Source organism: Phodopus roborovskii, unplaced genomic scaffold, assembly GCF_943737965.1.
Source record: "Phodopus roborovskii unplaced genomic scaffold, PHOROB, whole genome shotgun sequence".
Taxonomy (NCBI): domain Eukaryota; kingdom Metazoa; phylum Chordata; class Mammalia; order Rodentia; family Cricetidae; genus Phodopus; species Phodopus roborovskii.
In genome coordinates this window covers 99,487-113,690 of record NW_026125044.1, presented here as the reverse complement: position 1 = coordinate 113,690, position 14,204 = coordinate 99,487, and the positions used below count along the sequence as shown (strand labels likewise).

Sequence of the window (14,204 nt, the reverse complement as noted above, 5' to 3'; positions counted from 1 at the left end):
ATACATTTGTGCATATGTGGGTGTTTCTGTATGCATAACATGCACCATGCAAGCTTGTGTATGAGTGGCATGTCTGCATATGTGTGTATGTGTATGAGTGTATGTAACAGGCATCACGCATGCATGCGTGCCCAGGCTGAGAAGTGGATTGGAGCTGGAGTTACAGGTGTGTGTGAGCTGCCCAGCACGGATGCTGGGAATCGACCTTGGACCCAGCTGAGTCGTCTCTCCATCACCCCCAAGTAGTAAACTTTTAACTAAAAGTGGCGATCCAGGATCTAGATCTGCACCATCGAAGCCAATGCTGCAGCCTGGACTGTCACGGACTCCCCCAGGGAGGTCTGTGACCCTGGGAAGCCAGTGACAACGGTACTAGGGCCGGGGCAAAGCTGAGCTTAGTCCAGCAGAACAAGAAAGCAGAAACTCCCTTCCCAGGTTCTGCATGGCCCAAGCCTTCCCACACACAGACTGAGACCCGAGGGCCTTAGCCTGGCCTGGGACAGGTACCTCGCTCGTGTAGCCTGATGGCCTCTATGAGGTATGGCACCAAGAGACGGTTCACGATAAATCCAGGAGTGTCCTGTTTCGGGGGAGGAGAGAGAAGAAGACAATGACCTCATTACTTCGGCCTTCCGTTTAGCATAGACCACTCCTTACCCTGGATTGTGCTGCCATTCACATTTTTAAAATGTGCTGTGAAGTTCCTTACTCTAGCTTATACAGCAATATTCCCTCACTCCATTCTTAAACAGGCCTCCAAAGCGCAGCATTCCCCAGGTTCTCCGGAGCCACCCCAGGTCAGCTCAGTTTGTCTAGAGCTAACCCGACTGCACCCTACACAAACCAACCATCACGGCAATAGGATCCAAATGCCCTTTCACTCCTGCACACCGACAGCAAGGCCGCTGCAGGGTGCGCATGCCCAGCAGGCCGCTGCAGGGTGCGCATGCCCAGCAGGCCGCTGCAGGGTGCGCATGCCCAGCAGTTCTAGCAACTTGGCCAAGATGGTACTAATGACATGGTGCTGTTAACAGCCAAAATATATCCTTCAGGGTCAGGTTTACCGTTGGGTTCAGCAGAGAGTACCGGAGTGCAGTGCACACAGCAAACACAAAGTGAGCACGCACACTGCATGTCAACCTGCTCCAGACAGAAGTTAGTTTTTCCTCCAGCAAGAGCACCTAAGAGCTGTATGAAGCTGGCCTATGCTTCTTTAAACAAAAATTAGAAGGCATTAAAAAGCGTGTTGTGATAAACACGTAAACCAGTGACATCACTGTGTATTTTCAAGTATTACTGTAGGTCCCCTAGCATTACCAGAAGCTTGGAACACACTGCGCAGCTTTAGGATGGCTGCAACTGCCCTGGGGGCTTTCTCAGTTCTACCTTATGAGGCCACTATACATAGGCCATCTGTCCCTAAGAGGAATCCGTCCCACAGCACATAGCTCTATCTACCGCCTTTTACAAAAGCATTTGTGATCCTCGTTCTATGCGGCTGGCATATATAGGGAAACCCTCCTCAAGAGCTTGACTGACCCGGACAGGTCGTCTCCAGGATGTCACACACAGAGGTTCTCTCTGAGGAGACCACCCCAGCCTGAGGTGGTCTGCCCCTGCACTGAAGAATGAGCGCACTCTGCGACTTACTGGTCAAGGAGTCCAGGAGAACCCCAGCCTGGAGCATTCCCACCCACCCTAACCAACCACTACCTTCTTATGCTGATATGCTACTATCATTACTATGTTCTCCACTTAATAGAGAATCAGTAGCAGGAGAGTACAAGCAAGCATAACAGCCACCAGTGTGACTAAAAGAACGAAAAAAAAATTTTTTTTTAATGAGACTAATTACACTACTTCCTAACGCGAGTCACCTCTTTAGCCACCGGAGCCTATACTACCAGATGGCTTGTTCAAAGAACAAAGGATAACTACGGCAGGGCAGTGGTGGCGCACACATTTAATCCCAGCACTCAGGAGGCAGAGGCAGGAGGATCTCTGTGAGTTCAAGGACAGCCTGGTCTGCAGAGCGAGTTCCAGGACAGCCTGGGCTACACAGAGAAACCCTGTCTCAAAAACAAAAAAAACAAAACAGAGGATTGGGGGTGGGGGCTTGGGGTCTATGGAGGTCAAGTTTGCTTTCTGACAGCAAAAACTCCACACGCCACTGAGGAAAACCTCCTCGCTGCCTCTTGGCCAGGTTAGTCTCCCCTGCCTCAGCACCCTGTAACTCTGCAGTGTTTATTCCAAAATCCCCTCCTTTCTGCTGGGGCATTATGTCCACCAGACTGGACTTGATGCATGGGCTTCCAATTCCCCAGGGACAGAAATGGTTGAAGCTGATGGGACCACAGAAACCTTTTATAAACACAGCTGCTCATCAAGAGGCTCCTGAGTCCTCTGTTTAACTGAACTAAAGGCTCCCTTCTCTCAGACTACACATATGGTGGTATGGGGCTTGGCTTAGGGGTCAGGTTTCCTGGCCTACAAACTGGAACAGAGGCATGGGCTGACCCCTCTTCCAGGACACGGAGAGGCCTGCTGTCAACAGGGCCCATGGCTCACACTGTCTGTTAGCAGTGTTCTCTGAGCAGCATGCCCACATAAAGTCACCTCTCTCCCAGGCTACCGACACTCTGCCCCCAGGGTTCATGTGTTGGAACTCTGGTGTCTGGGAAGATGGAGTAGAACTTCTAAGAGATGGGCCCCAGAGACAGATACTTAGATGGCTGAAGGCTTGAGTCTTAGAAGGGACATTCCTGGATGGAGTTCTTCCCAGCGACCGGACCCGAGCATCTCTCTGACAAAGATGTGTTCCTTCCTCCTGAGTGTTCTCTGGCCTCCGTGACTCCACTTAGCTACAAGGTCCTTCCCTGGTGCTCAGCTGATACTGGCATCATGCCCTCGAAGCTCTAGAACTGCAACCTGAATAACACTCCCCCCCTTCTTCATAATTCCCTGACATGAGTATTTTACTATAGCAACAGAAATCAGACAAAAACATAACCCACACTTTACCTTGCAAGAAACAGGGTGCTTTCCTAAGGTTTTACAAAAGTCGACCAGGGATTCGAACGTCTTCTGGCTAGTCATCGGTGTTTTAATGATCTGGAAATAAAAGCAGGGAATTATGACTGGAGAGGGCGGAGACGCAGTGGGATAGTTCTTCTATAGAATAGTAGACTAGTTCAAGGACACTGAGCCAAAGGCTCTGTCTACACAGCTGACAAAAACATCTTTATTTTAGCATAGTAGGCATACCCAAATGTCCACGCTAGACACTGGAGTCTGCAAAATGCACAAACCCAGGGGTTAAGAGCCAAGTATGTGTTGCTGGGGGGCGGGGCAGGGAGGGAGTCTTTCAGGCACTGTGAGCCAGGTGTTTTAGAGTCAAATCCCAGCTGCACGGGACACTCACTGGGCATGATTCTTGAAAATGATGTGACATTAAAACCACTCTGCATCAAGTCTGCATCAAGGGACTGTAAGAAATTCAGAACGGGGGTGAAGCGCCAAGCATTGTGCCTAGTAGAAGAAAGAGCCCGGAAACACCAGCTCTGCTTCCTGTCATTGTTAATGGCTACAGGGTGGAAACTGGTGCCGATTGGGGGGCTTGGGTGGGGCGGGGTGGTGGCTGTTCTTAAGGTTCTCTGCATGGAACCCACAACTGCCGCAGATGAGGTGTGATGTACCCAAGCCACAGCCATCTGGATTCCCAGATTAGCAACCTGTGTGCCCTGGCTCACAGTTCCCCCACAGTTCAAGAGGGTTCATCGGAGAGGGATGCTTTCATTTTAACCATCAGACCCCCCAAAGGGCTGCCACAGGTGCTGGCAGACCTCCTGACCTTCCTTTCAGTGCACCCACGGCACAGCTGCTACCCCACTGGAATCCACAAGAGGCAGCACCAAGCACAAAGTCTCACATTATAGCTCTCGGAGTCACTTGTGGGGAATTCAATTTTGGGTAAATGGAGAACCCAGGGTGAATTACACGCACCACATATGTACACAGATATTTTAAATGGCAGTTAAGAACTTCAACTAGATTCATAATGAGGAGGCTTTGCTTCTACAGTAGACCCTCGCCAGTGTCTCTATCCCCTCTAGGAAATGAGGATCAAGATACTGGAAGTGTAAGATCTGGCTAAACAAGCTAGGTGTGCGGGAGAGAAAGGAGCCGCATGAAAAGCACAGATGAACCCACGCAGCAGCGGGTATGGGGGTAGGGCACTGCAGGGAGTGTAAGAGAGAGAACTCACCCTGACACCCCGGGGAGCGCAAGGGGACACACACTACAGCCTGCAGCGGCAACAGGGTATAACGCCACCACCGGAAGCCCAGGAGAAGGCACGCAGCCGCAAGCGGTGGTGTGGAACACTGCAGGAAGCTGCAGGTGTAATGCTGCAGGAAGGTGGCAAGAGAAACAAGCAGCTAGAGATGGAGATGAAGACAGAGCTGGGCCAGAAACAACCATCTTCAAACGATTCTGAGGGAGCCTGAAGAGGCCTGTGTCAGATCCAGGCTAGGACAAAGGCTGCCGGACAGCCTTGGATCTTCAAGGCAAGCCGCTGGCTTAAAGGAGTGAGTGGCTGAGGTCTGGGAGTTTTGTAGACAGGAGAGATGCAAGGTTACTCCATTCGACAAAACGGCAACCTAAGTCCCGCTCCAAGGGAAGGGAAGGCCCCCTTGGCTCACTACCGCCCCATTTTGTGTGCTCACCAACAGCTCACAAAAATCCTAGCCTGGAGAAGAGTTGGCCAGGAAGTCCCACCCCTAGCCCAGGAACTAGTGGCAATGCCTGGGAGCTGGGGAGTAGATTTTCTTTAAGGGTGTGGCCTCCGGTAAGTCAGTTATGCTCCAGTGGGAAGCCATGCACCCAACCGTATGTGCACTTGAAGGCTTTCATTTGCAAAACAAAACAAAAAGACACAAAATTAGGAGGGCAGGGAAGGGTAGCTGGGGCTGGGAGGAGTTGTGAGGGGTAGGGCAGAGATGAATATAATAAAAAGGATCATATGTAACTAATAAAAACAAAAACCTATACGCAATATAATGGAACACTTTCATAGAATACGTTTCAGAAAATGGTGCTAGTCGCTAAGCATTATAATGTGCTACCTCCCTCAAGAAGATGCAGTGGGGGAGATTCTTGCTCTTTACAGTAACTCTACAGGATATATACTATCTGCAGACTCAAAACCCGCAAAAGCTAGAAACTGCAACCAATGAATCGCCAAGTGTTGAAATGAACACACACACACACACACACACACACACACACACACACACACTGCTTTCTGCAGAAGGGCAAATTGCATCTTCTACTGTAGAGCGCAACCGTGTCTCCCTTTCTTTTTAAGAGGTCACATCTGCAGACAAGAGGCACCGCCCCCATTGGGCCAGAGAGTCTGAGGTCATAGATGGGCAAATACCCGCTACATTCTACTTCCCATGGTTCCCCATGCCTCTTCTTTCCACTGCTCATTTCCTTTTCTAGAATGTAATTCTTTGTTTTTATGTATTTGGGTGTTCGGCCTGAATATATGCCTGTGTACCCACAGAGGTCAGGGATGGGACTAGAATTGTATACAGACAGCTGTGAGCTGCCATGTGCATGCTGGGAATCGAAGCCGCCTCCTTTGGAAGAGCAGCCAGTACTCCTAACCACTGAGCTCTCTCTCCAGGACATAACTTACTTCTTTAAATACCAGTCTGGAACACAGAGGGACAATTTCAATGGGACAGGAGAGTTCCTGCCGCAGGAAGATTGGACCTGCCACTTGAGGGTGGGGGGGGGGGACACACACGTGTGGGGGGTTGGGGGGAACACGGCAAAGGGCTGGGAGAGAAGGCGGGCATGAACAACTCCCAGAGGGACTCCAGCCTGAGTCTGGAGGTTTGCTGGCTCCACACTGCAGCGTCCCCCACACTTCGCACGGCAATAACTCCACAACCTCAGACCAAATGCTGCTTTAATAGCAGTCGCTCCCGGAGACCCTGTAATTAACCCTTTTAAAGGGCAAGCTGCCACATTTCAAGTGCAAATTGTTCAAGTGCAAATTGTCTACAGTGACTCCATCTCCCAGCAAGTGAGCAGATGCAGCCCAAACAGGCAAGTCCTGCCTGGCCCTTCCCTCTACCTCTTGCCTTTGAGGTCAGCAGGCTCCCGGCTGCAGGAAGCTCCTTTTAATAGCTCTGATCACAGCACAAAGATGTACCTCACCTGAGACAATGCTAAAGGACTGCAGCATGGGACCAGAATTCCCACCAGGGGCGAAGACAAGAACTGCATCTCCAGCAAGGAGCAAGCCCACCTCAGCAAGATGGTGTGACGGTGGGTGTTTAGGTCTCGCCTCCCTCATCACGCCTGTGACTCCTACTGTCCATCCCTCCCTGCCTGGTTCCCCTGTCAGCACCGCCATCAGTTGACATAAGCAAGTCAAGGACAAACACAGTAGAGGGGCCTTCCAAGATAGTAGGTGCTTTTTCTTCCTTTGGTCCCGAAGAGGACAAATTAGGACAAGGGACCTTCCAGTTCCTGTTGAATTTCATACAACCTAGTGCCCAGCAGGAGGGCTGGTGTGACTCAGAAAGCAAGACCAGAGAGCAAACCGCAGGGGACCAAGGGACCAGGGGCCCACTGACCTCCACCAGCTTCATCATGGGGACTGGGTTGAAGAAGTGCAGGCCAGCAAATCGGTCTTGCCGGGTGGTGGAATTGGCTATGCTTGTGATCTGCAGAGAAGAGGTGTTGCTGCAAAAGACTGTGTGTCTGTGGAGAGAAAATACGGTGGAGAAGCAGAGTGAATCAGAATGAGTCGCGTGTGTGCCCACAGTCAAATCCTTGTCACTGCATCAGCCCAGCGCACGGGGACAGTGTGTGCCAGCGCTCATTGCAGAGCTGCGGGAACCCTGGTGAGGCAGTCAAGCTCCACGCTGAAAGCAAGGATTACATTTTCATTTAGATCCCTACAGTTTAAAAAGCTGGACGGTGGAGGCTCACGCCTTTGATCCCAGCACTAGAGAGGCAGAGGCAGGTGGATCTCTGTGAGTTCAAGGCCAGCCTGATCTACAGAGTGAGTGCCAGGACAGCCAGGGCTACAGAGAAACCCTGTCTCAAAAAAAAAAACAAAACAAAAAAAAAAAAAAAAAACACAAAAAAAAACACAAAACAACAAACAAAAACAAACAAACCCACACACAACAACAAAACCCCTGCATTGAAATTAAGTTACCAGCCTCATATATGTGATGAGGCTTTTCGGAATTTTTAGAAACTAAAGTTCTCTTGTCCACATGTATTAATTTTCAGGATAGGTGAGGGGGGAAGATCTACCCAGCCTAACACAATGAAGTCATCAGACTCATGAGAAATGGAAGGATGGACCAGACACTTAGACTGGACTAAAGAAAAGTGTAAACAAACAATCCTCAGAGAAAATCGGCTGAGCTAGTGAACACCCTTAACTTCGTCATTAGACAAGAATTAAAATGAAAACACACTGCTTTGAACATGCTCAAAGGGAAGTTTACTCACACAGACAACATGGGAGGGGGAGGGGGTGGATGCAAACATAACCCATGTTCACAGTACTGTGCCAGCCTGAAAAAGCACTATTTATTTCACACGTATAGAATCTTAGAAATATCATACTGCCTTGCGACTGAATCCAATTATTTTCTCCTTCTTCTGCTTTCTCAAAAGTTAACTTGTTAAAACCAGAATAAAGTGAGAGGTGCCAAGGGCATCGGGGCAAATCCTCCGGCTGGATGACTAGGCTTTCCTGCAGCGCCACCTTGTGGGTAACTCACAAAACAGCAGGATGCCCTTTAGCCCAGTTGGATCTGCTGACAGTGGCCCAGCCAGATTCTCTGAGGGTTCCTGATTATCTAAAGGCAATGATACAGTCTGTCCAAATTCAGAGGCAGACAAAAAGAAAGCAGCGGGGGAGAAAGGAAATCAGTACTTTGGAAAAGAGAGAAAGGAAAGGAGATATCAAGCCTGAGAGTGGACACATACACTTGTAATCTCAGAACATGGGTGGCTGAGGCAGGAGGATTATGAGGTGGAAGCATCGCCTTGGACTTGAGAAGACACTGCTTTGGTAAGTGTGGGGAGATGGCTGAAGTGGGTAGGCAAGTAAAGAATAAAGATCTCTAAGGTCAGGAGAGCTGGCTTTCAAGGCACTATCCTCAACCTCCCTGGCAGGCTATTTAAAACCCAAGCTAGCACTGGGAACGTCTCTGAAATTCTCTACTTCAAAACCCTTAAATCACAGGTTGTAAACCTTAGGACATCCCAAGGTCAGTTCGGGAAGGCAGTGGTGACCTTCCCCATCCTCTCATTTCCCTTCACCGACACCAGGGGGCGCTGGGCCTTTCACTGCCGCAGAGCAACCTTGCCTCATGGCCAAACTGCCTAAGGAGAACAGTGAAGGGCAACTTTTTGTAGACCAGCGGGGTTTGATTGCCTTGCCAGGCTCCGTGCTGACCTGGGAGTCAAGCCCAGTACCACAAGTGTCCTCTTTGTCACATGTTTCTGTAGAGCTAAATGTGCACGGCCAGCAGAATGCTGCTCAGAATCAGGGGCTGGCAGCCACCCAGTGATACAGACGAGGATTTACAGCCCAGCAAGCCGATACACAAGTGTTGCTCTTCAGCCACAGATCACCAGTGTTTCCCTGAGAATGACTTTTGTATAGACCCTTACCCCACTGTTCAGGTCTAAACAAGAAGGGAGAAGTGTGGCCAAGTAGGTCATAGGCCAAGCACACGCCAATTAGTTGGGAAGCTGTCATAACTGCCAAAAGCTAAGAGTCAAACATAACTGCAGGCCCTAGGCTGTGACCCTTGAGCGTCCTCACCTATGCACAATCTCACTGACAACAGAGGCCACCACAAGCCTGGGAATTCCCTCATGCCTCAGACGTGGCTAACATTCCTGGTAAAGGCTCAGTGTTCACTTAATAGCACCCAGAGGGTTATGACTAAACCAGATAAAAATGGAAACAGAGGAGTAGTGAAGAATATTCAAAGGCACTTTGCCTTCAATTAAACAATTCTGTCTGGTGCACTCTAGACTCCCAGCAGACAAAGGTCTGTGCCCCCTAGTGGTTGCAGGAAGCATGACACTGGACAGATAACTCCATTTAACCACTGGCAACTATACCCCTCATGTGGACCAGGACGGGATAAGGGAACCCAGCAGTTTTTCTGCAAGAGGTGTTGGGTAGCAGAGAGGTGGGTCTGCTATCAGAATGGGGGAGAAGCTCAAAAGCCAGAGAAGGAGCTTTCAGAACCCGCACAGCGAGGTCAGTCACATACTCTGCAGCAAACTTGTCTAGCCGCTGGAAAAGTTCATTCTTCAACTTGAGATTCTCCACGATGGCCTCGACCACCAGGTCTGTGCTGTGCACCACGGAGGCTGCGTCGGTGCTGGTAGAAAGGCAGCTCATGGTCTTCGCCACAAACTCATCACCGGCCTACGCAGACAAGAAGCAGAGAGCAGTCATTGGGGCCTGCAGGCAAGGGGCCAGCTCCTGCTGCCGAGGTGGAAGGATGGAGGAAGGTGAGAGACCAATATACCCAGACCCAACAGAAGTCTGGCGGAACTCTGAGATAGCAGACTCCCAAGCTCCCTGCGGAGGGAGGGACGGAGCATCTGAGTGCTTTAGACACCAGGGCTAGAGTCAGCCCGTGGACAAACCCAACTATACACAGAAAGTAAAGCCATCCACTGGGGACAGGGGGAAGGAGTAGTTGGTGCATAATGAATATAGTATCTGTTCAAAATCAGGAGACATGAGAACGTTACGCCACAATATAACCGAGGCCACTGAATTAAAAATGCTTAAAGTGGAAGACAATGATCGATCAAATAGAATCAAAATGTACTGTGTATGGCAATGTCATAACATAATTTAGAACTCACCATGTAGACATCACCATACATGCTAACAAAACATTAAATAATTACAATGATGAATGTTATGTTGTGTATATAATGCGTACCACAACAGTAACATGTAGGACAATTGTTGGGACACAGAGGTCCTTGTGGTCAAGCACTAAGAGATCCAAGAGTGTTTATCATGCAGCAAGGGGTGTCCCCTCAATGGAGGAGATTAAAAAAAAAAAATCAAATACCTGCATTCTATTCAGAAGGCTGAGGGTGGATTTTGTTAATGGCCTGGTGACCTTTTTGCTATCTGTGGAAACATCCTATCCACCTTTTACTACAGAGGCAGACCTCACCCTAGTTCTCCAGAATGCTTATTCCAGACTCTTTTCTCCCAAGACTATTAACCACCTTCAGGAGAGATGTCACATGTACTTTAAGGCCTGAGGGTCAGAGACCACACTAGATTCCAGGCCTTTTAGCTGCAGAACCCACCGTCACGGTCACACGGACTTTGTAAGGGAATCTCTACGGAGTCACATCTTAAGCTTTATCATGTACCTGGAACTGGACTGACTGCTGCGTGAAACCCTCTCCCCAAACTGCACTGTGTTTGGAATATGCTGACAATGATGGACTGGCGTTAGAGTCCCCAAAGTCTGGGCCAGGTTGACAACGGGCCAGTCCGCTTTGGGTTTTCATTCTTATCTCTTCAGTGGTTCAGTCCTACCTGGCACCTGCAGGGACCCCACTATAGATGCCTCAAGTTAAAAAACAAAACAAAACAAAAAATCCCGAGCAAAAATCATCCAGTCAACAGATAGGCTAATAAACAACAGTTTTCAAAAGACATACAAATTGCCAACACATGTTTTTAAAACCGTTTTAAGAGTCCATCACTAAGAAAGCAAATGGCAGCAAATGTTGGCAAAGATGTGGGAAGGAGGTCACAATTACACTTTGTGGAAGACAGGGCGGAGGTTCCTCACACACGCTGACTACAGAGCTACAATGAACGATGCTGAGTGAACACATCACAGAGACCCTTGCAGATCCATTATTGCTGCATTTGTCAGGAGCTATAAAATTCAACCAGCCTAGATGCCCATCAACAGACGAAGGGATAGGGAAAATGTGGTCTATATATACACAATGGGATTGTATTTGGCCATAAAGAAAAGTGAAATCACAACACTTGAAGGCAAATGGATGCAACTGGAGATCATTATATGTTAAGTGAAATAAACCAGACTTAGACAAACAAATCTCATGTTTTCTCTCTCATATGTGAACTCAAGATGTGTGTGTGTCTGTGTGTGGTGTGTGTGTGTGTGTGTGTGTGTGTGTGTGTGTGTGTGTGTGTGATAAAAGTAGAAAGGGCACCGTGAAATAAGTAGAGATCTTAAGGGAGGGGGAAGGAGGAAAAGAGTAATGGGATGCACGTGGTACCAAAGCAAGGCAGCACTCTTTAGGAGGAGGTAGGAAACCAGAAAGTGAGTGTATGGAAGAAATGATGTATGAGCATGCCATAATGAATTCCATGACTTTGTTTGTAACTATGACGGTTATCTTGAGAACTTCATAAGACCTAGTTTACTTAGGAGACAAGCCTACGGGCCTGTGAGGGACTACCTAGACTAGGTTAACTGAGCAGCGAAGCCTCACCCTCCTGGGTGGAACCCTTCCATGGGCTAGGGTCCCCGACTAAATAAAATAAGAAAGCAAGCTAAGTTTGAGCTTCTGTGGCCCTCTGCTTCTTGACTGTGGATCAGTGTGGCCATCTAGCCTCCTGTTCCTGCTGCTATGTCTTCTGCACCATCATGGAGTGGTTCCCTTGAACTACTGTGAGGGCTAACTTATGTTTCAAATTGAAACTGCAGTGCTTACGAGATCTGTAAAACAAAAATGTCTCTAACCTGTAAGCCCCCTTCCTGGCGTGCTGCTGGCTACCTTCATGTAAGATAACTACACCTGTGTTTTTGCTTTAAACAAGGTTGGTTGCCCCAAACTGCACAAGATGTGCTTGATCACACACGGGCGAGAGGTTGGTAGTCAGGACGGCTGTCAGGACGTACGCTTGCCCCTGATTGGATGAAGGCAGGAAGTACATAGCCTTGTGGGTTTTGTCTTTATAAGCTCCTGACTACTGTAATTTGACACCAGCAGTGTCCTGAGTAGTATCCATGGTTCTGGCCAGTATTTAATCAAGCTTGCTTCAAATTTGGCTCAAAACCTGTGGTAGTCTTAATTTTGCCCAGCAGGATTAACATTATAAAACAGAATAAACACTTTTACATTACAGTTACCCAGTTATTTTATTACAGCATCAAGAAAAATAACTAATGTGTTTAGCTTTAAAAATAGCTAAAACTAAATTTAAATTAAGAAAAAAAACTGGGGGGGGGGGACAACTATGCTACCAGGACTCTATATATGAAGAGGCATTCCAGTCAAGCTTGAAGAAAATCTTAAGCAACTTTTAACAAGGTAATAACAGAAATGAAAATTCAGTTGGCTGACTTGTGAAGTATATCTAACTAATGTGAATGCCCGGTGGAAGTGCTGGATGGAAACATAGCAGGTTTCAACATGAAAACCAGCATGCAAGAGCCTCTATCTCTCATGGTCTTCGGTTTCCTCTGCTCAGGCAAACGAGGACAATTGGCGCTCTGACTCCCTAGTATCTAAGCAGGGAAACGATAGTGCCCAAGCCATCAAAAGCATCTGTCTAAATGCTGTCTTTATAACATTCAGGTTTTACCTTACAAATCCCCACTTCCTGTTTCGTTCTCCCTCTCTCCTTGACTTTGGCCCTGTGTCTTACACTGAGCTCCACAGTTGCACAAACCCTCTCCTAACGCTGGGGCAGCGGTTCTCGATCTTCCTATTCTTGTGACCCTTTCATGCTTCCTCGCGTTGTAGTGACCTCCGACTACATTGTTTTTGTTGCTACTTCTTCACCGTGGTTTTGCTACTCTTACGAATCATAGTGCAAGGATGTGCTGTTTTCCCATGGTCTCCGGTGACCCCTGCGAAAGAGTCACGTGATTCCCCGCAGGGGGTCATGACCCACAGGTTGAGAACCTCTGCATTAGCGCCTCCTCCAACAGCAAAGTGGCTGATTCCTTGGGCTTTCTCCTCAGTCCCAAATTCCATTTAGTGGGTCTAAGCTGGTGTGAGTTTTACACAAGCAGTTAGACACACACACACACAAAGATGGAGTGTCAGAGCCTTAAGGACACAGATAGGGACTTACTTTAGGATTTTCTGTGAACTTCTTCTTTGCCATTCTCCTCAGGCTATCCTCAATTCCCTTCTTGGATTTTGACAGGATGTCCTCTGTTTGGTCCACCAATACTACCGTATGGCCAGTTGCTGCAGCCACCTGATCAGGAAAAAAAGTTTTAAGGAAACAGAAAAGCATCAGCTTCATAATTCACATGCCTACTACCACTGTTCTCGAAAGCAGCTCATGAACAAGTATAAGCCAACGTGAGACATGTACTTCTAGCCTGGCAGTCATACAGCACACAACAAATTCCCACCTGATGCAGAAGCAGAATGTGAGGGCCTTCCCTGCCCTGTAGACCTGACTGCCCATTGTTCCAAAAAAGGTGCCTGCGTTTTCTCTTTAGAGCTGGGGGCCAGGTGCCTTTCCACCCCTCTGCCCCCCCATTTCCCGCTTCTGCAGCCCTTAAATCAAAAGTAGGTGAAGCTTAAAGTTCTAATCACCAAGCCAAAACCCACTCTGTTCACAAGAGCTATTTAATAACAAAACTTAAAGGACAACAAAGTCTATGACTGTCAGCTTAGGGAGGGCAATTCCAGATTCCCTGCCTTCTCCATTCCCCCTGGGTAGGTGGAAGCCCCTGAGACACAGGCATATTGAGCAAAGCTGTGCCCCAATCACAAACAACAGTTAGTGTCAAGTCAACCCCTCTTTTACCAAGTTCCAGTGAGGCCCACAGGCTAGGAAGGTTATCTGAAGCATCGGCCATTGACTCACCTACACACAAGTGTAAGTCAGACACGTCTGCACAGGAGCAGCGGGACATACCTGACCTACTGCAGACATGATGTGACAGGCAGCACCTGTGAGAGACCCTTTGGGACCCCCAGCACTCCCTGAAGACACTGCCTTAGGACCCATGGACATTGGTGGTGTAGACAGAAGGGTGGGCTAGCTGGAGATCTGCCAGAAGGCAAAATGGCAAGTCTTAAACCACTGTCCCTATGTGAGATTCCTGAAGCCAAGCAACTAAAATTCAAACCAAAGAGGGAAAGAAACAGACAGACGAGCA

At 48.5% G+C, this 14,204-nt stretch overlaps 1 protein-coding gene across 1 annotated transcript in view; it reads right to left on the bottom strand.

Annotated features, from left to right (window-relative positions):
* The window catches only part of LOC127217430 (hydroxyacyl-coenzyme A dehydrogenase, mitochondrial), a 39,105-nt gene that overhangs the window by 7,872 nt on the left and 17,029 nt on the right, over window positions 1-14,204 (bottom strand). Inside the window, exons 2-6 of the mRNA XM_051178460.1 lie at window positions 13,160-13,288; window positions 9,330-9,487; window positions 6,651-6,777; window positions 3,022-3,111; window positions 508-580 (exon numbers count right to left, since the gene is read on the bottom strand). Coding sequence (XP_051034417.1) covers window positions 508-580; window positions 3,022-3,111; window positions 6,651-6,777; window positions 9,330-9,487; window positions 13,160-13,288 — 577 coding nt within the window. The remainder of the gene's footprint in view (window positions 1-507; window positions 581-3,021; window positions 3,112-6,650; window positions 6,778-9,329; window positions 9,488-13,159; window positions 13,289-14,204) is intronic.